Genomic DNA, 27,807 nt, shown 5'->3' on the forward strand with positions numbered 1-27,807 from the left:
AAATTCAGAGAAAAAGTGTGTGAGGCATCACAGAGTGACATGTATGTGTCATTGTATTTGTCTGTTGGCCGATTTGTTTGCGGCTTTTATCATCCCATGAACAGCAGTGTCAGTATGAGGTGGTGACTAACTACCTCATGCCTGCCACATATTACCAAACGCAACTTTGTGCACTGACACAACCATGGCAGCACAGCACGAACCATGACCTCAGCTTTCTGAGAAACAAAATCTATCCCGATCTCATCAAAACAAATCATGACCTCAGTTTCCAGAGGAACACAATCTATCCCGATCTCATCGAAACAAATCATGTTTTCAGTTTCCAGAGGAACACAATCTATCCCAATCTCATCGAAACAAATCATGTCCTCAGTTTCCAGAGGAACACAATCTATCCCAATCTCATCGAAACAAATCATGTCCTCAGTTTCCAGAGGAACACAATCTATCCCGATCTCATCGAAACAAATCATGTCCTCAGTTTCCAGAGGAACACAATCTATCCCCATCTCATCGAAACAAATCATGTCCTCAGTTACCAGAGGAACACAATCTATCCCCATCTCATCGAAACAAATCATGTCCTCAGTTTCCAGAGGAACACAATCTATCCCCATCTCATCGAAACAAATCATGTCTTCTGTTACCAGAGGAACACAATCTATCCCCATCTCATCGAAACAAATCATGTCCTCAGTTTCCAGAGGAACACAATCTATCCCCATCTCATCGAAACAAATCATGTCCTCAGTTTCCAGAGGAACACAATCTATCCCCATCTCATCGAAACAAATCATCGAAACAAATCATGTTTTCAGTTTCCAGAGGAACACAATCTATCCCCATCTCATCGAAACAAATCATGTCCTCAGTTTCCAGAGGAACACAATCTATCCCCATCTCATCGAAACAAATCATGTCCTCAGTTTCCAGAGGAACACAATCTATCCCCATCTCATCGAAACAAATCATGTCCTCAGTTTCCAGAGGAACACAATCTATCCCCATCTCATCGAAACAAATCATGTCCTCAGTTTCCAGAGGAACACAATCTATCCCCATCTCATCGAAACAAATCATGTCATCAGTTTCCAGAGGAACACAATCTATCCCCATCTCATCAAAACAAATCATGACCTCAGCTTCCTGAGAAACACAATCTATCCCCATCTCATCGAAACAAATCATGTCCTCAGTTTCCAGAGGAACACAATCTATCCCCATCTCATCGAAACAAATCATGCCTTCAGTTTCCAGAGGAACACAATCTATCCCCATCTCATCGAAACAAATCATGTCCTCATCATCCCCATCTCATCGAAACAAATCATGTCCTCAGTTTCCAGAGGAACACAAACTATCCCCATCTCATCGAAACAAATCATGTCCTCAGTTTCCAGAGGAACACAATCTATCCCCATCTCATCGAAACAAATCATCTCCAGAGGAACACAATCTATCCCCATCTCATCGAAACATCGAAACAAATCATGTCCCCATCTCAGTTTCCAGAGGAAACACAATCTATCCCAATCTCATCGAAACAAATCATGACCTCAGTTTCCAGAGAAACACAATCTATCCCCATCTCATCGAAACAAATCATGTCCTCAGTTTCCAGAGGAACACAATCTATCCCCATCTCATCGAAACAAATCATGACCTCATCCAGAGAAAAACAACCCACCTCTTGTAAGTCGAATGTTAATGTGTAGTTGTGTGTGCAGATACCTACCTTTGGCTGTGATGTAGATCTTGATGCCACTAATGACAACAGGAGTGAGGTTTTTGACCTGATCCAGCGACTGACATAACATCTCTCTGTGGACTTGATGTGTTAACTCCTTTTCCCGTCCATCCACTTGTTTCGCCATTGTAGTAAGAACTGGACTTAGATTCTGGAAACAATACAAAATATTTCAAAGTCAGAATGAGTTCAAACACAGAGATGAATGTGTACGACAATCTGACCATTGACAGAACTTCAGGTTTGGTCAATCTTTCCTACAGCATGTGCATGGGAGTCAAAACATGATTACTACTGATTTAGGTATTTTTATCATCATTCAGACAGGGAACCAACAGCACTAGGATATCTTGTTGATAAAGAGATCTTTATTTTCTAAATTTTAGGATTAATATTTCATCTTTTGGGTTGTTTCTCAGATATTTAAAGGAAGACATCAACAGGACCTCTAATTCAGATAGAAACACTGACCTTGACATATGTGACGAGATCTTCCATTCGGTCCACCACCTCTACTATAGCCAAGTATTCTAACACATTTTTACATACTCGGATAATCTTTCTCACTTCTGATTCATCAAAAGCTAACAATAAGGCAGAGGTTCCTTGTAAAATACCTAATAAACAAAATAAAGACATATTCTTACTGTAAATTATCTACTGTGCACAATTCTGATCTATCTGACTTTTCTGTAAAGCACAACAATAACAATTTTCATGATTAGTATAAATCACTTTGTGTTTACAGTCAGACCTCTCTATAAAGGTCACTCAGTACGGCAAAGGAAAGTGGCCTTTATACACAGGTGGCCTTTATATACAATGACATCAAAAATGTATTACATTGGGATCCATAAACAGAGAACTGAATATACAGGTAACAGTTACATACAGGTGAACTCAAAAGCAGGTTTGACTGTTTCTTCCTTGCCAAGTATTGAAACCTTTTCATGCTTTTCTACAGGGAGGATTTTGTTTGTTGAAGATTTTTATCTACCTGTAGAGAATGCCATTTTTTTCATTATCCTTGAACAATATACTGTGGCTTACAAATATTTTCAGCAAACAACACAAGAACACTACTCCTTACCTCTAGAACCCTCTATGAGTTTTTTACGTGCAGGTGCAGAGAATGGATCTGTTCGGAGAAGTTCTGATGCCTTAAGAAGAAGTAAGGATGCTTCCTCCACCCTGCGGAGGGCATGGGGCATGTCTTGTTTTAGGATCTGGTCCTCGCTACTGTTAATTGTTTCATAACCAACCTACAACATTAACATTAAGCTTAACAAAGAAGAAAATTCACATACATCATGATAAAACCTTACTCATGTTAATTTCAGAAATATGAACTTTTTCCTAGACACTTGAGCTAAACTGACTTTCTAGACGTTCAAACAAACTCACTTTACAGACACTCAAACGAAACTCTCACTCTCCTGCCAATCAAATGATTCACTCCTCAGACGTTTGAAAGAAATCCACTCTACAAATACAAAAAAAAAACCTTTCCACACACCTAACCCACCTGACACTCAAACAAATCTAACCTACCTGACACTTAAACAAAACTCACCCTCCTGACACTCAAACAAACTCACCCTTTTAACAATCAAACAAAACTTACCTTCAAGACAATCAAACATAGTTCACTCTCATTCTCTTGATACTCAAACAAAACTCATTCACACAAAGATTTATTCCATCACGAAAAATGATGTACATTTGAGTATAAAGCATGCTCCCTGATACAATGCGTTCCATACATTGGAACTAACAAACATTATATAAGATGAATGTATGTTATATTAAATATGATCATACAACTTGTATTATAAAAGGGAAACAAGCCACAGCACACACACAAACAAGACTGTTACAACATTTTACACACTATTAAATTTTATGATTATGATTTTTTTCCCCTTATTTTTTGTTTTGCTTTCTCAAATCATAAGGTACCTACCCTAACAAGATTATCAACGGCCAGCTTGACTGTCTGGACCGGCATGGCAAGGTCTGGCATGGCGTTGCCATCTTCTGCTTCTTCATGAAGGATGACTAATTTGGATACCTGTAATATAGAGAGACATCATGGTCAGTTAGACAGTCACATGATGGTCAGTTGTGACACAATTTTAAAATATCATAACAGTGGTAAGACTTTGACATACAAGAGATTGCTATTTATAAACTTGGGATACAATGTAAATAAAAAATTACTTCTGTAATTGATTTAAACTGTATACACGTGTAATCTGGTGTTATTTTAATGTCCCTTCACCATATAGCAATGGAAGTTGTAATTAATCTACAGGATTAGAATCAAACATAGTGACAGACATTTGCGATGAATTTGACCTCAGACATTTGCAATGAATTTAACCACAGACATTTGCGATGAATTTGATCACAGACATTTTCGATGAATTTAACCACAGACATTTGCAATGAATTTGACCACAGACATTTGCGATGCATTTGACCAGAAATTTGCGATGAATTTGACCACAGACATTTGCTATGAATTTGACCTCAGACATTTGCGATGAATTTGACCACAGACATTTGCGATGAATTTAACCACAGACATTTGCAATGGATTTGACCTCAGACATTTGCTATGAATTTGACCACAGACATTTGTGATGAATTTGACCTCAGACATTTGCGATGGATTTGACCTCAGACATTTGCTATGAATTTGACCTCAGACATTTGTGATGAATTTAACCACAGACATTTGCGATGAATTTGACCACAGACATTTGCTATGAATTTGACCTCAGACATTTGCGATGAATTTGACCACAGACATTTGCGATGAATTTAACCACAGACATTTGCAATGGATTTGACCTCAGACATTTGCTATGAATTTGACCACAGACATTTGTGATGAATTTGACCTCAGACATTTGCGATGGATTTGACCTCAGACATTTGCTATGAATTTGACCTCAGACATTTGTGATGAATTTAACCACAGACATTTGCGATGAATTTGATCACAGACATTTGCTATGAATTTAACTACAGACATTTGCGATGCATTTGACCAGACATTTGCGATGGATTTGACCTCAGACATTTGCGATGAATTTGACCTCAGACATTTGCGATGAATTTGACCATCAAAGAATTCATCAAATATATTCATCAATGTTTGATTTATAGTTGTGTTAGCATTTACTGTATACTAATGATCAATAGCACAAGCCAGACAGCTCTGTCCTGTGTTTGTTATTGAGCATGGCAGGAACTATTCATTTGAATATATAACACTGTGATATAATCAATATTGCCTGGCATTTTGCGACTAGATTTTACCATCGTTAAGCCAGACTTAGCTCCATCAAGTTCACTTTCCTCCAGTATACGACTCATTCCATCCACTTATATATGGATTGGAGTATTTATGGTTAAACTTTTATAAGGCTTCAAAAAACTTACACTGCCAAACAGTGTGACACATTGTGACTGTGTAATACATAATAAGGTATTAAAATATTTGGCAGATTTTTTTAGAATAAAAGGATTATTTTCTTTCTATTGAAATATTAACAAAACAAAAATGTTGTTTTCTTTAAAAGAAATAGTGTATTTGGTCAAAGTACCAGGACAATAAAATATCATTGGATAGAGGTGATGGTCTTACTGAACAGCAATAGATGTATATATGACTACAGAAGCATTTTACATGCTTCTGAACAGCATTAGATGTACGTGGGCTTATAACAGGGAATACAGAAGCATTTGTTAGTATGCTTCTGAACAGCAACAGATATGGATTGGCTTATTACACGGAATACACAAGAACTTGTTGGTATGCTTCCAAGCATCAACAGATATGGGTGGGCTTATTAACAGACATGGGCTTATTGCTAAATAAAAAAAAAGATAACTCTTTTAATATTATCTAGCTATTATGATATCAATTATGAAACATTCACTGGTAAATACTGCTTTACTGGTAAATACTGCTTTACTGGTAAATACTGCTTTACCAGTAACAACACATGTAGCCAATAACATCCCAATCTATCCTAGTAATATTCTGAAAAAGGGCCTACCAGAAAACATCGGAGGATATCTTAAGTACTTAAAAAAAATAAAATGTAAAGAAATTAAAAGTTTGAGAAGAAATACTGCATACCTACGAGTTAAAATCTGTCAAAATAAGCAAGGCAACATCTAATCTAAAATAGTGGGGTATTTCCATTTCTTGTAAAATCAAATATACCCGGTGTTTTGTGACATCCTCCTGATAACCTTTGTCCAAATTTGTCACATCCTAGTATATCAAACCCTGACAGAGTATAGAATAGAATATCAGAGGACAATGAAATATTACTTTCTGGCTTTTCCACTACAACAAATGTGGGTGAGCACATCACCCGACATGAACTGACCATGAATAAGAGCATGCATGCACTGTACAAATGTACATGTGTGGGATCCTAACCTCATGCATACTCAGCATGTCATGTATCATATTCTATGTGTACTTTACATGTATGTTTCTCACGAAGATGAAGTATAAACATATGGAACCTCTCTGACTACAATACACTGCTCTACTTAGTATACAAAATCAGGCCTTAATTCATTATCTTCTACCGCTGTTTCCTGTTTTCAAGGTAACACCATTACAGTATCCCTCTGTAGTAAGTTAATTCTGTGCTGAATCAGCATTTCTAGGACTTGATATATTTTATGTTTTTACCAGAGAAAGATAATAACTCCCCATTAGACTTATCTTCCTCTCTCCCCATTTTAGCCTCCATCTTTGTCTCTCCATCCCCTCCTAAACAAAAGATACTCAGTGCTATGTCCATCCCTTGTATAGACAACAGAACTAGCCTCCTATAACCCTCCGTCACTAATTTACTATTTTGATCTGGCACCTGACCTATCTATTCTCTGTAATAACACAGTAATAACAGGCTGGGGCTTGTAACACTATAGACTCTCAGCCATCCAAAATACCCTTACTGATGATGTGTATTTTTGTGGACAATTAATTGGCAGTTTTGTGAAAGGCCAAAACTTTAATCAACAACAGCTGTGTAAATTACCTGACAGCTCAAGGTAGCACTTTTGTTCATCAAGTCTACCCCATGGTCTTAGCCATAGTAAATATACATTTTTTTTTCACACCATGAGTTAATAACTAGAGCTCAGCTTTCCCCAGACTCTGCATCATAAGCCCTGTTTTGTAATACAATAGCTGTATTTATCCTGAAATACACCCCAGTGGCAAACAACTGTCTCGAATCAAGGAGGCGGGCTTATTACTGGACAATATACAGAACTCTCATTTCAACTATACCAGGCTCATAGCCAGATGAAAAAAACCTACCCAAAGAAACCAGTACACTAAAGGAAACCAGTAAAAAGCTCAGTATCTCTTGGGAAGCAGTAAAAAGCTCAGTATCTCTTGGGAACCAATACACAGCTCTGTATCTCTAGGGAACCAGTACACAGCTCTGTATCTCTAGGGAACCAGTACACAGCTCAGTATCTCTAGGAACCAGTACACAGCTCTGTATCTCTAGGGAACCAATACACAGCTCTGTATCTCTAGGGAACCAATACACAGCTCTGTATCTCTGGGGAACCAGTACACAGCTCTGTATCTCTAGGGAACCAATAAGCAGCTCAGTATCTCTAGGAACCAGTACACAGCTCTGTATCTCTAGGGAACCAGTACACAGCTCTGTATCTCTAGGGAACCAATACACAGCTCCATATCTCTGGGGAACCAGTACACAGCTCTGTATCTCTAGGGAACCAATAAGCAGCTCTGGATCTCTAGGGAACCAGTACATAGCTCTGTATCTCCAGGGAACCAATAAGCAGCTCTGTAGCTCTGTATATCTAGGGAACCGATAAACAGCTCTGCATTTCTTGGGAACCAATAAACAGCTCAGTATCTCTAGGGAACCAGTACACAGCTCAGTATCTCTAGGGAATCAGTACAAAGCTCTCTATCTCTAGGGAACCAGTACACAGCTCAGTATCTATAAAGAACCAATACACAGCTCAGTATCTCTTGTGAACCAATACAAAGCTCTGCATCTCTTAGGAAACCAGTAAAAATCTCAGATCTCTCTAAGGAAATCAATATATTAAATCAAAGCTTTAAAATAAATCCACTCATTTATGTATTACTATTTAATAAAATTATAAACTGATTCTATTTCAATGTCCTGTCATAGACTTATTCCTGACTTAAATGTGTTGGTATATATGGAAGTGAAAAATAGCAGTCTTACACAGTGCTTCATCCCAGCAGACTTATTATTAGTGTTTGACAAGAACTACTGCACATGTGGATATTATATCATTATTGTTATAAACACCGTCATAAAAATATCACATTACAGGTTTTATACACAAGGATCAGCCAACTCTAAGTTTTCTACTTACTATAAGACATGAAGCCTTTAAATATATGCCAATTGTGTCTCAATCTCAAACATGATGTTATGTGTTAAAGCATTACATCAGGCTGTGTAAAACAGAAAACTTCTTTGAAGTTGTTTTAAAATGTCCAAGACATTACAGTAACTTTGATCAACCAAATATTTATTTGTGATGTAACTATGAAGGTATTTATGATAATAACTACAAGTAACCTATAAAACCAGGGAAAGTGCCCCAGCCTCTGTTCACTGGTTATATGATACCTCTGTAGGCAATTTCTACATACACTATTGTAATTAAGGTTGTTACTATTATAATTTCACAGTATATAAGCACTGTATTCAACATTTTTTTCCTACACAACTTCTAAAAAATTCTTGTGCCGTGCATAACAATGTACTTGATAGCAAAAGGCATCATCAGAAATGTTCTATTCCACATAAAGTGCGGAACTCTTTTAGAAAAGTGGTCATTAGCAGGTAACATATAGCCTTAAATCTTGTATCATAATAACAGTGCCACAATTTTAATCCAAATAATCTCTTCTTTACCCTTAAAACAATAGAGTAGCATGTGTACTATATATCAATTGAAATCTATAAATCTATCTAAAAAATGTTAAAACCTGGCACAACAGCCTGGTGTTTGTATATGAGGGCTGATGTATATTTTTATCAAAGATGCATCAGATCGGCTCAACCTGTGGTAAACTATAGGTGTGTATAATCTACCCAAAATCACATCATTTGCTCCTGCTAAAATGCGTTTGCACAGTTGGGGTATTTTGTATAGTGGTAGTCGGTATACAGCACCATGTCAAACCTTGTATAAACATAGACTGGACTGCTTCCTGTAGTTTTTCTACTCTCCATTAGATTTTAAATATACAACAAAAGGTTTGTGCCACTTTGATATGTTGATATTCATAACACTTAGCAAGAGATATTCCATTCCAAGATGGTGTCTTTGGGTTTTTGCAGTAAAATATAAATTTTCTGTATTTAACAATCATTACAATATATATATATACATACTCAATTATACATTGTGTGTTCATAAGCCTATCGCCACTGAAAATTATGGCCAGTTAATTGAAATGATACTTATACAAGTCAAAAACTATGACAATTGAAATATTTCATATTCAAAAAATTTTCAATAAATCAACTATGGCGAATACTCCCTAATTATTGCTGACGGTTCATCTCACATATGTTGCCATTGTGAAAAACAGCTAGGAATTCTGAGGTTTAAACCCAAGTAACAATTTGAATTGACCAATCAGTGTTGTTTTGGTCAAACTTATCAAATTGGCAGCCCTAACCTGTCTTAGTCTCAACCAGTATAGTCTAGCAGAGAAAAGTAAGACTACGACAGGTCATCCAGTCCAGAAAGTTTTGGGCTTATGACTAAATTAGGTTTGAAGACACAAAAGATCAGATGTTGTTGGGTTGTGTTTCTTCAGATGTTCTTACACAAGAAATATGCACCAAACAGCTTGAAAAATCTTTACCCTTTCAAGTATGTTTACTATTACAGCAAACAGAATATAAAATGTCGAGTGTCAGAGTAAAACGATGTGTCAAGTTCCTCATGCTAGAGAGGACAAGTCAATACAATAACTTTAGTTGACTTATCATTATCATTGAGTTTACTGATGACAGTTACCCTTTGAAGTTGATAGAATAAGTGTTTTTATGTCTTCTTTAAGCAATCTTATTGACCGACCTCCTGTAAACACAATGTCTTAGAAGAAACAGAATGTCAGAATATCTAATTCTGATGTGGTAGCCTTAGGAATAGCATCATGTTTTGAAAGCTCAGGATTCAGAATTAGTATGGTGCAATATTCAAAAAAAAAAATTAAATTAAAATCTTCACCTCTTTCAAACTATGGCAAGGTAAGAGAGTAGATATTTTTATGAAACATTGGGGTTGGTAGTGAGTCTAATCATCATCATTAGAACAAAAAGAAACAAAAAAGAAATATGAAATCTACAACCATAAACAAACTCGGGAGTATCTTGAAATGGGAGCTGGTGAAGAATAACATGTTACAAGGTAGCATAACGCACCAAAATTTACAGACACACACAGTGTGTTCATACAGTGCACTACTGGAAACCACACATCGTACCACAGAACCTGTGTATGAAACATCAAAATTCTTACGTCTGAATGACCTGTCATGTGAAAAAAACAAATCTACTGAAAATTTTAAAACCTAAAAGGCTTGCCTACGATGAAACAGTCTGCCTGCAGTCAGCTGGACATGACTAGAGATGGACCTGCAGAGCTTGACAGGAAGTAGAACTGTTATTACTACTTCTACAATCTGCCTGTAGTCCATCTTGACATGGCTAGAGACAGATCTGTAGAACTGTGTTATTGAATTTGACAGGAAGTATAGCTGTTATTGCCACTTGCTGAAGTGATGAAGATGATAGAATCAGGAGATGTGTGGATAGATAGGGTATATATATCTCTGGACATGCCTTGTGTGGGGCTGGAGATACATACTGGTATGTTGTGTGGGGCTGGAGATACATACTGGTATGTTGTGTGGGGCTGGAGATACATATGTTGTGTGGGGCTGGAGATACATACTGGTATGTTGTGTGGGGCTGGAGATACATACTGGTATGTTGTGTGGGGCTGGAGATACATACTGGTATGTTGTGTGGGGCTGGAGATACATACTGGTATGTTGTGTGGGGCTGGAGATACGTGTGTTGTGTGGGGCTGGAGATACATATGTTGTGTGGGGCTGGAGATACATATGTTGTGTGGGGCTGGAGATACATATGTTGTGTGGGGCTGGAGATACCTATGTTGTGTGGGGCTGGAGATACATATGTTGTGGGAGGCTGGAGATACATATGTTGTGTGGGGCTGGAGATACATATGTTGTGTGGGGCTGGAGATACATATGTTGTGTGGGGCTGGAGATACATATGTTGTGTCGGGCTGGAAATACATATGTTGTGTGGGGCTGGAGATACCTATGTTGTGTGGGGCTGGAAATACATATGTTGTGTGGGGCTGGAGATACCTATGTTGTGTGAGGCTGGAGATACATATGTTGTGTTATTTACATTCTTTGTGTTCTTTTTTATGATGTTCTTTACCTGCCAAAACCAAAAGGCCACACGGAAGTCATTTTGTTCCTTCTGATCAGTCCCAAAATCGAACGTGCACAAGGAGAGGCCAAAGGGCACATATGCATGAAATTTGAAAGATATCCATTCAGTACTTCTTAAGAAATAGCAATAACAATCTTTACTAGGCAAAATCCAAGATGGCTGCCTGTTGGCCATTTTGTTTTTCTGGTCAGTCCCAAATTCAAACAAGCACAACTAGGGACCTATACATGAAATTTGAGAAAGATCTATAGAATACTTTTCAAGAAATAGTAATAACAAACTTTCAAATTCAAAATCCTAGATGACTGCCTTTCGGCCATTTTTCTTTTCTGTGAGTCCCAAAATTACATAGGCACAACTAGAGACCAAGGCAAACCTACATATAAATTTTGAGGGAGATCCATTTCTTACTTTTAAAAAAATAGTGATTACAAACTTCATTGCAAAAAATCCAAGATGGCTGGCTTTCGGCAAATTTTTTTTTTGTTCAGTCCCAAAATCAAACAGGCACAACTAGGGATCATGGGGAACCTACATATGCAATTTGAAAAAGATGCATCCAGTCCTTCTCAAGAAATAGTGATAACAAAAATTATTTACAGACTGACAGACAACGGACAGATGGAGGACAGATGGAGGACAGACGGACCGACCACAGACGCAGAGCGATTTGAATAGCCAGCCATCTGATGATGGTGGGTTAATAAATATGGTACAAAAGAACATGGGGACAGGCTGTAACAAATATGGCAGTGTTTGGTGGCTACAACATAGCAGTGTTTGGTGGCTACAACCTGGTAGTGTTCAACAGACCAGTCATTACTTATAGACGTGGATACACTACAGCCTTTTAGTGTCCAGGTGTGATCCAAATCAGGTGTGTGAAATTAACCTGTCAATGAAGGTGACGAAACACCTACTTAAAAGAAAGCTTTGATATCTGTTCATAGATGTATGTTGTACTAAAAACATGTTAGCCGGGGGCACATTTACAGTGCCAGCACCTAGTTACTAAAATATCATAACTATAGCCAGGTAATCTCTATGTTGGGGGTGGTCGGAAGGCTATCAAGTCTGTAAGGCCATTACTGCCTAAATATTGCATGAGATCTTTGACCAGGATGTATAGAACTGGTTTGTATCTCTTGTGTAGTAAATTTCCATTTTTTGTCTTAAACAATAAGAATGTGAAGTATCTGAAGAGGATATAAAATCAGGAATGTTGAAATATTTTAGTTTCCTCTTACTATATTAGACCTAAACAAGGAAGATACCTGTTTACTTGGACAAAGCCATGGCTAACTATAAGCCTGTGTTTTCAGCAGTCACCCCACCCCTCTAGGGTGACAGGTCTATATGTAAACAACTGGCCTATGTAGGTGATCAGTAATCCATTAGGCTGTGTAAGGTTACCAGGCTTGTAGGCACTGAACCCTCCCTCCTATATACAGAGATGGGAAAGGAGTATGATATGGGTATGGTGTTCCCTGACGGTACATGATCATGGGGGTAGGGGTGACTCTGGGAAACTGGACCCTCTATGATCCAGCGGAAAAGAATATGACCCTGGGATACTGTATCATACTCTATATGATCCTGAGGAGGAAGTAGGACTCCCCAAACACAGCCTCCCCCTGTGACTTTATGACCCCCAGCTGAAGGTCAGCGTAAACAAGGTTAAATAGCATTTACTAGAACAACTGTTCTAAAGCTTTCCTTCTATAAACATTACAAAGCACCAAAATTTCTACAACCATCTGAAAATGATATTCCATGATCAATCCTTCCAGAATATATCCCTTAAAGTACAGGCCTATAGTGAGTAGATAATGTGATTAAACCTACAGGATGAAATATCATAATAAATGTTTACTTCATTTATTTTAAAACAACTGAAAATTAATAAGTATTTTCTTATACCAACTATTCTTGCTAGAATGAATGGGCACCTAAGGGTATAACACTGGGAGACAACCACAGTACCTGTGGCTGAAAATCCACACCCTAGGGTATTACACTTGAAAGCAAACCGCAGTACCCATGGGTGAAAACCCTGCACGAAAGGGTATTACAGTGGGATACAGCTGGAGTACCTGTGGGTGAAAACCATGCACCCAAGGGTATTACAGTGGGAAACAAGCGGAGTACCTGTGGGTGAAAATCCCACACCCAAAGGTATTACAGTGGGAGACAACCGGAGTACCTGTGGGTGAAAACCAGCACCCAAGGGTATTACATTGGGAGACAACCGGAGTACCTGTGGGTGAAAACCTCACACCCACAGGTACTACAGTGGCAGACAACCGCAGTACCTATGGGTGTTGTTTGCATACCGAGCATTTAAAGACACAGAAAAATAGCTGCATAAATAATCTAGATTCTTATTTGTGAACCTCAACATTGTCCAAAAAAACCACCAATTTAACACCACAGGATACTAAGGTCAAAGTAGATAAATAAACATATTTGGCAAAAGAATAATTATAACCATATTTGTGATATCAGGGTGCATTGCCAGTCATCTGCACACCAATCATTTAAAATAATAATAATCAAAAACAAAACCACATTTCTCTAGATGGTTCATTATTATCATTTTATTTTTCCTTTTTCATTTACCACAAATTCAACCACAAAGAATTTTTTAAGCCAAATATGTGTTGTATGGGGGTACTAACTGCCAGTCAGACAGAGAGGAACGTTAGATCACTGACCATCTACTTCAGTTATTAAAAAGTAGTTATAATGAGTTACCTTCAGTCCGACCCAGAAACTCAGTATACTCCAGAGCATAACAAGAGATGTCCATTATCAATATAGCCCAGATAATGCATACCTAATAGTAAAGCAAGAGAACAGGTGCCCCATTTCTAAGCACCCTCTCTGTGTCGTCCCTAGACCATTCTAAATGGTACAGACTTGGCTAGTGTTTATCTCAGGGTTCTGCTTTCAGTCTATACATGCAACCTTGGATAAGTAACTAATTAAATGTAAAGAATGTGAACTACTGAAGTAAATTCCTGACAAATCACTACAGATAGGAGTCTCATTGACTGATCTCCTCACTATCACGGATACCAAACTACAGTACAAGCATATCATCTCATTAGCAACATTACAGGTAAGGAGATAAACCTGAACTCTTAAAACATCAAATCTAATGTAATGTATGTGGAAGACTGATAAAGTCTTGAATAAAATATTGTTGAATTACAGCATTAAGTTTTCCTGAGTTTGCGACTGGTTTCATTTAGGTTTTTATCCTGATTCACAATTTCATTCAAAATTTGTAATAACTGAATATGAAGAAAACTATAACTCCTTTCAAGAAATATTTCTCTATTCACGTGAATATTTTTTAAGAGAGCAGAAACATATTCTTATTTAGAGGACTCGGTTTGATTTTGAAGCAAATAACACCAGAAATCAACAGAAGAGTTTTAGGTATAGGAACTGCAGGGCTCTCACACCCCATTTTGGGACTGGGGCCTGGGGCCCTTTGAATTGGGAAAAATAATGGTGTCTTCCTTAGAATTGGGAAAACTTGGGGTCTAAATTGGGAAAAAAAGATATTATTTTGCATTGGAATGGGGCCAAATATCGGCCCCAAATCTGGCAGATCGAGAGCCCTGAACTGTAACTCACTGATTCTCTATGTTATCACCAGTCTAAAGCAAGACAATTATTTCAAATTTAAGGAAGATTGTAAAAATAAACTTGGCTTTACCATATTAATACCTGTCTTCAGTTTACTTATGTATGCTATTTCTGATAACTTGCAGAGAGAATCTGCATCATTATACCAATAATGATAAATACTGTGTTTAATCACCCCCCTGACTCAACAACAAGGAATTGTAAGCTGTGATACAAAAAGGGTTTGGCAACACCATACAGCACATGTACACACATCAATGTTATACACCCTCATCCCCCACCTCAACCAATGAAGCAATGACTGTTATATACATCCTATACACTAGGTGCCATCGACAGTGTTGTCGTTGAAATGATGAAGCAGGACAGGAAACATTTAACTGTACAGCTCAACACTTTATTTTTCTGGTCTACACTGATAAAACAGTATCTTGCAGTGTTGATTAGCTGTAGAACAGTAATTACAGTATTATTACTAAATTGCTGTCCAAAAACAGCCTTAATTGCATAATTTCTAAGTCACTTAATGTTTCTTCATCAATGTTTCTTTACTTTACTTTATCACCCCTAAATCTAAGTGTTCAAAAGAGATTGTCTCTGTCCTACATTGTAGATCTATTTGTATCAATGATCTTAATGTTCAAAAGAGATTGTCCCTGTCCAAGATGGTAGTTCCAACAATCCTAATTATAACCACATCATACTAATAACGGTATGTTATCTATCCAGTAACAAGCTCACAGGACCACAAGTGGCAACAGTGTTTATTACCTTACTGAAAGTCAGGGAGTGGACTTTTTACAGGACAATATGCCAACATTACCTTTTACTCCAGGTCAGGGGGTTGGCTTATTACAGTTATTAAAGGATAATGAAATACAGTAGAATGACAGCTCTCCTATTATCATGAAGTGGTAAGAGGGCACTTATTAAGTTATATATAGTGCTACTACCATCCTGAAGAAGTGGAAAGGTACTAATTAGGTTACATACAGTTCTACTATGGTCCTAAAATAGTGAAGGGGCACTAATTAATTTATATATGGTACAACTATGAAAAAAGTGTTATCTTCAATCCCACAGCTGTACACAGGAATGTTTTCCAGTAGGCAATCAAGTCTGTGTATAGATAAACACTGGGAGACCTTTTCCTCATTCATGATGTAAGGTTTTTATTCTTTATGTGTATACCACAAATTATTAACCTCTGAACTGGTAACACAGACAGGGCAACAAGTGTGTATGTGTGTGTGAGGGTGTACCTCTGTGTATGTAGTTTGGAGATATTGGGAGAGATGGGAGGTGGGAGGGGCCAAGCCAGGATTCATGGGGAGGGGTCTGCCACTGGTTCAAAGTTGAATATCAAAAAGATATTCTTGGTCATACATTTTATACTTCTCCTTACCAAAATTGATAACGATACTTTGATATTTTGAAATAGCTTTTTTATCTACATCATTCAACGTAGTTTGCTGACATTTTTGATAAATGTTGCATAAAAATTATCACACTATCAACACTTTAATGTTTACATCAATGAAACCTAAAAAAATCCTCACTCCCATGCATATAATATGTATTACTGTTTAACAAATTTGCAGAAATTGTCACACGAGTGTAACCTTTGACCCTTTAACCCTGACTAACCTATAATGAATAAATTTTAGAACCTGATGTCAAGATGCTGGGGTAAACACAAAAATAATGTTGAGATTCTGAACAGTGGGACCCAATGCAACAGGACTTTGGCATAAATTGGTGATAAAACTGACTGAGTCAGAGAGTTTGTCAATAGATATAACAAACACATGTATTTATTAGTGAGTGTATATAACTCTTGATCGAAGTTAATATGTTAGGTTACAATAACATAACAATCTATTTATTTTTAAGATAGATTTTGTGTAATTTTCTGTTCCATATTACTAAACATTTCTTAAACTGACACTGCCTAGTCCCTATATATTACTCAACAAAGTTGTGCAGTACATGAAGTCAGATTCCAGTGGATGTTTGGCCTGTGCTACCCTCGTATCTATATCCAGTCGTCAGTGGGAGGGTAGCTATGGTTTAGATCAGGTTAGCCTAGCTCTGACAGGCTAATTTGTCTTATCATGTAGCAAGCTTACTGTAACTGTTTGTAACAATGCTGTCAATGTATCTTTCCTCCTTCCATCCCCTAACCCAAAACTTCCAAACCCCCCCAAAAAATATCACATATGGTCCCCGCTCATTGTTTAACATTGTTTAAAGTTGTAAAAGGTTTATAGACACCAAGTTTGTACACTGAATTAGTTATTCACTTCTTTCATAGTGTCTTCTACCTGAATGCATGGGGTTTGAAGCTTATGACATGAATGAGGAAGGGGAGATGAAGGACTTTTTATAGTATCATCACACTGAAATGTCATAACATGAACACATACATGCCAATCAGTCTGTATAAACTGACAACAGACATAGTCCTTACTCTAGACTGATATAAAGTTTAACTTCAAACTGAGAGAAGAGCTCCAAATTTATAGGCTTTGGTTAATTATCAAAATAACAATATATATATATATATATAGATTGAACAAATAATGTTTACAGAATTTAAACTTATACACCAACTACCAGGAAGTATTGTGTACAACAGTTTAGTACAGTACTACAGTATATATATATATATATGTATATATAGAACTTTTTATTCATCATAAAATGGAGGCTTAAATGTATTCACATATATCAACATTTAATGACATCCATCAATAATGAATCAATTTGAAGTAAGGAATGGCTACAAATAACAATGACTAGATAGCATGGCTGGTAAGTATTAATATACCGTCTAATACAAATATGAGTAAAGTCTTTTCTTAATAAAACAGTAATTTTCTACAAAATTTAACCATTGTACAGGAAGTGAGTAAACATCACAGCATTTTTTTCTATTTTTGAAGTTGGCATTCTATTGAAGAATGTCAACAGTTGTTATATCATTGTCTGGTTAAAACCCAACACAAATAGATCTATTGAAGTTTTACATAGAAATATCAACAATTGCGATATTGATGTGATGCAATAAGCCCACTTTTTTACACTGAGTAAAAGGTTATGTTATGATCCAATGGGCATACTGCAGGATAACCTCTAACTTAAGGTTAACCCACAAATACATCCGAGTCATTACATCTTCCCACTGCTGTGACTAAAATTTCTACTTTATGATTAATGACCTGATTTATGATGCTATCTACTTTGATCATAAAGGAATGACAAAAAATGCATTATATTCAAACATCCTCATCTACCACAGGTATTTAAATCATTACATACATTTACTGACATTGGCTCTGTCAAATAAAGGCGGCATTGAAGTGTATACAGTCAAGTTCCCACTAATACCCAAAGTATGATACTTATAACTATCCACATCCCAGATATTGTTAATCATATCATTCCTTTGTCTAATTAAATCATTACACCTTTCATTGCTTCTAATTAACATCAATCAACAGATCACTGTGACAAGTATTTCTAATTTGAGATGAAAGTGATGCCCCTGCAATAAATTTCCTCAGACTTCGGACTGTCAACTTAATAGAAAGTTTATGGGGTGAGAACTTTGGTATACAAATAATGTTCTACTACAGAAATGTGTAATACATATGTCAACCAACCTTGTCAGTTATAGTTGTGAGATGTGTAACTTTACAAAGAAATTTCATTCACTTTCTCAACTTACTGCAAGGGATACCTGAATTGTTTATTTACATTGATATCGATTTCCAGGTGAGAAATTTACCTGGTAGCCTTTCCTAATTTGCCCAGGTGTATGGGATGTTTCATATAACAAGGTACAGTTGTACACACGAAATAAATTACTAGTCGCATATCAAAATACACCTGTGCTGAAAGTAGGCATATTCTTTTGAAAGCAGAAATATGCCAGATATTTCGTCTACCTGGAATTTATAAAAGTTACAGACTACAAACTATTCTGAATATTCATTGTGATGGGATAGGTGGTAGGTACAGGTGTACTTCAGATTAAAACTGACAAGGATAGGCTAAGCAATGTACATAGCTATAGTATTTAGCCACGACTAACTGGCAGTTTGAAATAGGTCTATTTAGCCAAGACTAACTGGCAATTTGAAATAGGTCTACTCCTGTTAACAGTAAAGGCTATCTTTTAAACAGCTAGTATGGAAAGTTTTATGCAAAGGCAAAGTGCTAAAGCTTCAGAAATGAGAAAAAATAATTTCCTCAAACATGTTTTAAGTTGAACATGTCATTCTAAAGTTTACATTACCAAAGAAAAAATCCTATTCATAATTATTTCTTTATGCATTACTAAGTTTATAGTTCTAAAGATCAAATTAGGTTTTCTATCATACAAGGTTACATTTAGGAACAATGGACTCAACTCTCCGATCTCTGGATTGGTACTAAGTCAGTTATCCTTAATCCATCTGTTTCATCTTAATCCACTTCTATTGGAAAATAAGATTAACAAAGGATCAGCTGTTAAAAAGTCAAAATACACCTGGTAATCCTGTGTACTTTAAGTACACAAGCTAATGACAATTCATCTATAAGTTGATATAGATTCCAATTCAGAGTAAACCCAGGACTAATTTCAATCATTCCAGCTTCTATTAGGGTCTAAACTCTGCAAAGGAAATTTTGGTTGCTTCTATGAATTTTTTCTTGTTGGAATTAAAAGTGTGCTGAAAGAATTTATTGTAAAATCAACCATTGAGTTAATAGGTAGGAAACTGTCCTGTACTATCCAAATCATTGCTGTGTAGACATAGCAATAACTATAGCTAAACCTTTCTTGTGTATCACACACTTTTAACAAATTTGTCACTGTAATAATGGCCATACATGTGACAGGAGACTAGCCCTAACTCCAGGCAGGTATGGGGTACACAGCTAGACACAGTACTATCTTACACACAGAGCATCTGTAGCAGCCTTCCATATAAAGCCCTTATATCACAGAATTACAAAGGTGCTATTTTATGGGGAATTAACTTGCAATAAGATCCGATATGGATGATATAGCACGGCAGAGATTGAAAATGTGTGAGAAAAATAAGACCACTGTTCCTGTCTTTCAAATATCACCTTATCACTATTTACAGTGGTGAGACTGGAAGATGAACTACACAGCACCACAATGTACAAGTAATGATAAAAGTATGAGTAAACAACTATATTACTAAAGGCCAAGTCAGTGCTGTAGCAACTAGTGGTAACAGCCTGTCCAGTCAAACTTACCTCGGAATCAAATAATTTCCTTTAAAGCAATACCTATATTTTTATTATCAGAAATAAAACAGTTTATTTTCAATATTTCTAATCAATAGATACCAAATAAAGGTACTATAACACTTTATATATATTCCTATGGTATCTTATACAGTAGTCCAGATAAGCTACATATTAGTGTATTTTACCATTATTTTGGTGGAAGAAGCAGTGATAATAAAATTGATGCATAATCTTTATGCAATCTCATCTAAATTTACCTGTTGATATTGAATTACATGTGTATGTGATCCAGACTTGACCCAACAACATCTCTAACTGTGTTTGATATCTACAATTTTTTCCACTCCAGACTTGTAAGCATTCTTCTAACGATTCTGATTGTGTCTCATTTTGAAGTTGGCAATCACCATAACCAATTATGGCAGTCAACCCATTGGGGTCATTGGAACTTCTACCACTTTCAAAACTAAAGCAATGGTGAGTAGAGTTATTGAATAAATGAGGTTTTTTTTTATTGATTAGATTAGGCAATATCTCACAAGTCAATGAAAATTAAAAATTTTTCAAGCTGAAAATTGAATATACTTACATAGCATAAAAAAATCAAATTTTACCCCTAAGTTTGAAAAAGTTGGGATACTTTTACCCATCAGCTAGAATTATTTTGAGAACTATTAGAGTACTGGGTTCCGAGACTTCATTATGTGTTGTGAGTAAATAAAGGCCATTAACACACCATGTATTATGTCATAAATCTTTTTAATTTTTATAAAACAAGTTAAGAACTTGCACAATACAACAAATTTCTGTAATCCTTCAGAAACAATATTAGGGTTTTAAAAAAAGAGGTTCTTATATCAGTGACATATAACAAATACATGATACATCCCTACTTATTTGTCTGCTCCAACAACACCAACCAGCTAAGCATGCATGACCAGGATCAAAGAGGAATTGGGGAATTTGTCATGAACCATGTATATGTTACATGTACTAACATCACACAAGTTTATAAGGAACACTAGAGCAGCCTGGGAAATATTGAGAATGGAGAAAAAAACTCATCTGAAATTTATATTTTCTGCTTTGCAGTGTGGGTTTTTAGTGTGAGGTATTTATAAACTGTTGTTTCAATTCCATAGAAATATCTTGCTGATGGTATGTACTCTGCACATTATGGAAAATCATTTCTCAACAGACCAAAAGCATTACTGTTAACAACATATAAAAGAATATATATGGAAGAAAATAACAGTGTTATTCAAGAAGTCTGTGATTATACAATAATGTACTTCTCCTGTAATAAGCCCGCCCATATAGCTACTGTACAGCTGTTCAATAAAATAAAATTACAAACAAATGCCATTTTCTTGTCAAGTACACCCCCAACCTCCGAGTCAGAATGTAAAGGCCAATTGGCTGGTTGCAGAATAAATATCAAAATAGCTCTAAAGGGATCTGTAATATATCAATAAAATGTCACTGACTCATTTCTATCCCTACACATCTAAGATATCAACAAGAATTCACTCTAGAGAAAAATCATGCGCTGCATTATTTGCCAAAAATGTTAATTGGATATTGACATAAAACTTAAAAATAAAAACAGGTTCCCATACCAAATGGTCTTATCACCTACATATCTCCATGGTCATTACATGAAAGGTTCGGGTTACTGGCCAAAAAATACTGTGTACTTTTTAGATTCTGATAGACATCTCCTTCAAATCTACAAATCCATCTTCACCAACTCCTCGTTTCCTCCTCAGCAAATTGAGATTAATTTTACACAACTGTACCAGAGGCAAAATAAAGTACCTTCTATTTATAACAGATCAGGCTATATATAAGTGGTCCCGTGAAACTAAATCTTGTAGCACAAGAAACAAGGTAGATGTTCACATTTTTCTGTACTACACTAGTCCCAAAGATAAAACATAAAGTCATTCTAGACCATCATGGACAGCATCAAAACCATCGACACATAGAAAATCAAACATTTTAATTCATCTTATCAGGTTAGAAATGAAATAGCCCTGGCACACTCTATATCAGTTGTGTCTTGCTTCCCAAAAATAACAGATATAATTGAGAATGTTTCTAATTGCCTGTGCAAAACATAAAACAACTCAAATTTATAAGAAGTTGAAGAAAACATGTCATTTACAGAAAGGCGACAAATTTATTCTAGAGCTATTTATCACAATAAGTAGAAATTAGCACACACATCAATATTCAAAATTTAAATTACTATGATGTTCTGCTGATCTTTACAATTTGGTAATCGTATAACTATTGAAAATAAAAAACAAGGATATTCTTCCTATCTCAACTATATCTTATAATCCCAATTTCTTGACGGAGAGAACATTCTATTTTTCTTTAAACTACTTATAGCTAATCAAAGGTTTGTTTACAATTTGGGTTATGATATTAGTTTGCATGCAAGCTACTATAATTAACAGGAACATTCTTAAAGTATAGAAATTCTAGTACGAACATTTAAAAACTAATTAAACAAACCATTTTAAATCATGAACCAGTCTATAAGGTATTTAACCAGTAAATACTAGGGATAAGTAAAACTTTGTAAGTGAATCATAATCCTGTGCCCTTCCTATGGCTTAGTATTGACTTCAAATCCAGTGTATATAGACATTTATTATTACAAGGTTTTGTAAATACATGTATAATACACCAAGTAGGACATATACACAATAACATTAATCTCCTGTCTATAAAAATACAAACTACGGAGTGCTTTCAGAATGGTTTTTGATGAATTTTAATTAAAAATGATGTATTCAACATAGCGACATATTACTCATTGATCATGTGACCACTAAAACCTGTGACAGTCTCTGATGCTGTGACAGATGGGAATGTGACCACTAAAACCTGTGACACTCTCAGATGCTGTGACAGATGGGAATGTGACCACTTAAACCTGTGACACTCTCAGATGCTGTGACAGATGGGAATGTGACCACTTAAACCTGTGACAGTCTCAGATGCTGTGACAGATGGGAATGTGACCACTTAAACCTGTGACAGTCTCAGATGCTGTGACAGATGGAAATGTGACTACTAAAACCTGTGACACTCTCAGATGCTGTGACAGATGGGAATGTGACCACTAAAACCTGTGACATTTTCTGATGCTGTGATAGATGACAATGTGACCACTAAAACCTGTAGCACTCTCAGATGCTGTGACAGATGGGAATGTGACCACTAAAACCTGTGACACTCTCTGATGCTGTGACAGATGGAAATGTGACCACTTAAACCTGTGACACCTGATGCCATGATGGTTACACATGTATTTGGGATTTGACTGCTAAAATTTGAGACACTGTGATGTGGTAATGACAATGACAATTCTATATAGGATGAAACTACTGAAACTGATGACTTTCTGTAATGTTATGAAGAACATGACAGTTGTATTAGAGATGTGACTGTCATGTGATGATCAAGACGATGATGATTGAGAGGAAACCCATAAAAATCAATAGGAAATCTGTCTTATTCAACATAAAATCTGTGATGATTTGGACTTTTTATTATCACAGCAGTCTAGTCCTTATGGGTAAGCATGCGTTTCTATGGGGAAAATATGGACACATATTTCGGTTTGTACTGTAAAATATGTCAATCCACAATTGATGCAATACTTTACTTTTATTTTGCTATGATTATTTCAGAATAGGCAAAAAATGACATATGCTAACTAGTTAGAATCAACGTTTATTTTGACAGTTGTCTAGCACAGCAGAATCAGCTGTGCAGTCATACCCTGGATCCAGATTACCAATGTAGTAAGAAAGTTTCCCTTATTAGAGGTAGTGTTAATACATCCTATAATTACCATACATCATGACTGTACAAACTGGTGGTTTTGTGGAATAAGATCCAAAAAAAAAAAAAATTAAAAGTGTTTGAGCACTTGTCTCGATCGAGCACTGGTCATATATCAGTCTAGGCTTAATAAACTTTATCTTTTTCAAAAACATCATTTAATAACATAGTATTTTAGGGTAGAGGGTCAACTTTTGTATAACCAATAAAGGATTGGTGGTATGAACATGCATGAAGGCAATGTGATAAAATTGGATGAATTTACAAATGTCACATCTAACATCTCAGGTTCCTGTTTCTAAAATGATGGGATTGATCAGAGACATGTATAACACATATACGTCTCTGGACTGATGGTTACAGAACTGTACATGGATTCTACTACGACATCGGAGATTCTAATGTCAAAAATAAATTTTGAAAGTGGGTAATTTCTTGTCCGAACGTTTAGCAGTTGTTCATAAAATTATAGAATGCATACAATAAACAAATAAAAAGGGGACTGGGCTCTACGCCCAAGTCTGGCCTGTCTGCAATACACATACAAGTTCGACAACTCGTAAAGTTAAATGCGTTCGCCGGTCTAACCAGGACACTTACCTGCTGTGCAACAGGTTCCAGGATACTTTCTATGATTTTTGTGTGAAACACTGGCATCTTGTGTGTTTCTAATAAGATCTCATAACACAAATGATCCTACTGATGCTTTCAGTTCATCAAGATCACACAAACTTTCAACCCGAGTCGACTGCAGCACGTACTGTCAAAGATCCGAAGCTGGAGTCTGACTTTCCCGAAGCCGTCGTTTCGTATTCTGTGAAGCTTAGCAAGAAATAAAAGTTCGCATAAAAGTAACTCTTGTTCTTTGTGTTTCATAAAATATCTTGTTTTCCTGAGATTGATGTTAATCTGACGTAGTTTTGTCGATAAAAAGTTTCTTTTTCAAATATTATGGATTTTAGTAATCCGAGACCGACTACTAACACATGCCATATATGGAAGAGAGTGCGACCTTGCCCTCTCGTAACGTGAGGTCAATGCCGAAGATCGCATCGTGGTTGGTGCCCTGCTTTGAGATGAATCACTGATCTCCCGCCCCCGAAGTTGTACTTGCAGAACAGATTTTGTTCATTAGATCATATTGAGAATACAAATTAAAGGATTCTACTTGTGTTGTATTCCTACCTCAGTTTACGCAATGACGTATAATTACGGCTCTGGTTAGCAGTTTCACTCTATTGTACTAAAGACACACAACTGTTATTTTATACAACTTCGTAAGTTTGATACAGCTGAGCCAAACAATGAGATAAATTGCATTATACAGCTTTTTCATACTCACAGGACTCGTCAGTGATGCTATGGGCCTATTTTTTTTTTTTAATCTAAGGCGACTTGCTAAGGAAAATTTAAAGTGAAGGAACGAAAAGGCAAATTTAAATAGGGAGGTAGACCCGTTATTCAATAAATTTCGTAATTTTCGTTTAATTTGAGAACGAAATAAAATACATGTGTGTATTTTGAACCGTGTCACTATTCTATATCTCAGGCAATTATAGGTCTAATATGTTTTCCAGGATGTTAATGTTTGTGTCGTCCCTATAGGGAAGTGGATACTTGAATTATAATTTGCTTTGCTTTGTTATTGTAAGATACTATTAAAAACCAAGTCATCGCTGATCAGGGACAATGACAGATGCATAAATACGTTTTGCAATTATGAAAAAGTATTTCTAAAAACTTCAATTCATGTTGAAAAATACTAACATATAATCTGTACCAATTAATTCCATGTATGAGCCTCCTGACGGAAGTAATATTTGTAGTTTTAAGTGATAGAAGCAATGTACCAGGGGACATAACTCCTGTATAATCTTGGACTTCTTTACGAGATGTAATGTAAACACATTGCCACGAGGTTTACCTCATTGTGAAGAGAGATAGAGAGAGAGAGATGTTTAACGGGTTTATGATATCTGTATGGTAGCTGCTGATCAGGCCATTTTTTTCGAAGGTAAATGATAAAAAAATATACTGTCTTTTGCAAAATTACATAGAGGAAACCAGGCGTTATGGAAGGGTCAGCGTATTATGCTTTGCTTCATCGTCGACACCGAGAAATATTGGTCCATCGAAGTGCATGATGTTCTCAAATGAAACCAGTTATAACAACGAAACCACCATGCATGCTAAGGAGAGCTGTACACATCTAACGTCTAATTATCATGAGGGAATAACCGGTGGCAAACACACACCCTCCTCTACATCAACCTGCAACTCTAAAAAAAAAAAAAACGTGTTGAAATTATCTGTCTGTTGTAGATTTGTCAAAATCTTACACTAGAATCCTGACATGTGGGAACAAGTCATTGTACAGAAATTACCACATTTAGCATACTGCTTGGTGGAAAGCTGACCTAATTGGCTGTGTTGAAATTTGAAGAGTCTGCCATGTCCTTGATTTCCATTCCTGGTGGACATAATCAATACATTTCTTGTTATTTAGGACAAGATCACATCAATATATACAATAGTGAAATTCAAGGATACGGCAAGATCTTTGTGACTTGTTCTTAAAAGACCATCGATAAATTCAGCTCCAGAAAGGCTATAAAAACAGCTGTACTTTAAAGGCAAATAAAAAGATACGGGTGCTAGATATACATGGGCAGGAAACCACTTCAACATAATAATTGTAAATTTTGATCCTAATGCATCCTTATTCTCAATTTGTTGACATATCGAGTCCCGAAATCTGCTAACATATTCGAATTTGATGTTTAACTTTTCATGTGCTTTTCCTAATGGTGTTTGAAACATACAGTACGTAACAGTAAACACAACCACGCAACAGGTGCATTTGTCATACAATAATGTACTTATGTCCAACAACGCACCTAGATAATATAGAACTATATCTAAGTCTGTGGTTCAACATTGTCAGCCATTGTTCTGCTTTAGTTTCTGAACCGAGCAACCGTATGCAGGGACTGTGTAGCAAGTAAACACATTTTCATTCATACCGGTGTTAATAGGACACATTGTCATCTACTTTGTGAATTGTTATTTTTGAGCGCTTTTGAAATCAATTATCCGGGTGTTGTAACATGGTTTCTCTCCTGTAACTTACCGTGTTTAGTGAGAAAACTCTCATTGATGTACACACACACCTTGAGGTTAGGTTGTCATCGACGAAAGCGGTAAGTCGCTAACCCCTACGGAACATTTTATCTTCTTCTTGTATTTTTCTAACTATCTTCGTGTGAATCTTTTTTGTTCTGTATTTGTCCCCAGTTCATAAACTGTGTCGCCACTTTTCCTGTTTTTGTTACCAATATCATGACTTTCGTAATAGACACAAAATCGTCATGGTTGTTGGTGATTTATTTAGAATAAACTTCCATTAGAGGATTTCCACATAGACTATGGGGAAGTTTAAGAATTATTCAGATTGATTATGCAATAGAAGAGTTTAACACACAATTTTTGACCCCTTGCTGTGACTTTGAAAAAGGTCAAAGTCATTCATTCGGGTAAATTTGGTAGCCCTTTATCCCAGCATCCCTCTGATCTTATACCATGCTTGGGGTCAGGAAGTACAATTATACTTGTATCATTAATTTAGTTCCCAGAAAGAGAAAAAAACACCATTGACTGATAGAATAGTGTATATTTATTTATCAACAAAACTAAATTGTTGTC

At 36.2% G+C, this 27,807-nt stretch overlaps 1 protein-coding gene across 3 annotated transcripts in view; it reads right to left on the reverse strand.

The window, feature by feature from the left end:
* Window positions 1-24,884, reverse strand: part of LOC132552241 (vinculin-like) — a 59,308-nt gene extending 34,424 nt beyond the window's left edge. For 2 of the 3 annotated variants that reach the window (XM_060216392.1, XM_060216391.1), the window contains exons 1-5: window positions 24,706-24,883; window positions 3,714-3,821; window positions 2,841-3,012; window positions 2,222-2,367; window positions 1,739-1,901 (exon numbers count right to left, since the gene is read on the reverse strand). In XM_060216392.1, the coding sequence (XP_060072375.1) occupies window positions 1,739-1,901; window positions 2,222-2,367; window positions 2,841-3,012; window positions 3,714-3,821; window positions 24,706-24,762 (646 nt within the window). In that variant the 5' untranslated portion in view covers window positions 24,763-24,883. Of the gene's footprint in view, window positions 1-1,738; window positions 1,902-2,221; window positions 2,368-2,840; window positions 3,013-3,713; window positions 3,822-24,705 lie in introns of all 3 variants that reach the window. The other variant, XM_060216393.1, reaches the window with a different exon arrangement.
* Between the last annotated feature and the right edge of the window lie 2,923 nt (window positions 24,885-27,807).

The sequence above is a fragment of the Ylistrum balloti genome, unplaced genomic scaffold, assembly GCF_031769215.1.
Source record: "Ylistrum balloti isolate Yb309-2 unplaced genomic scaffold, AGI_CSIRO_Ybal_v1 Utg370242, whole genome shotgun sequence".
Taxonomy (NCBI): Eukaryota; Metazoa; Mollusca; class Bivalvia; order Pectinida; family Pectinidae; genus Ylistrum; species Ylistrum balloti.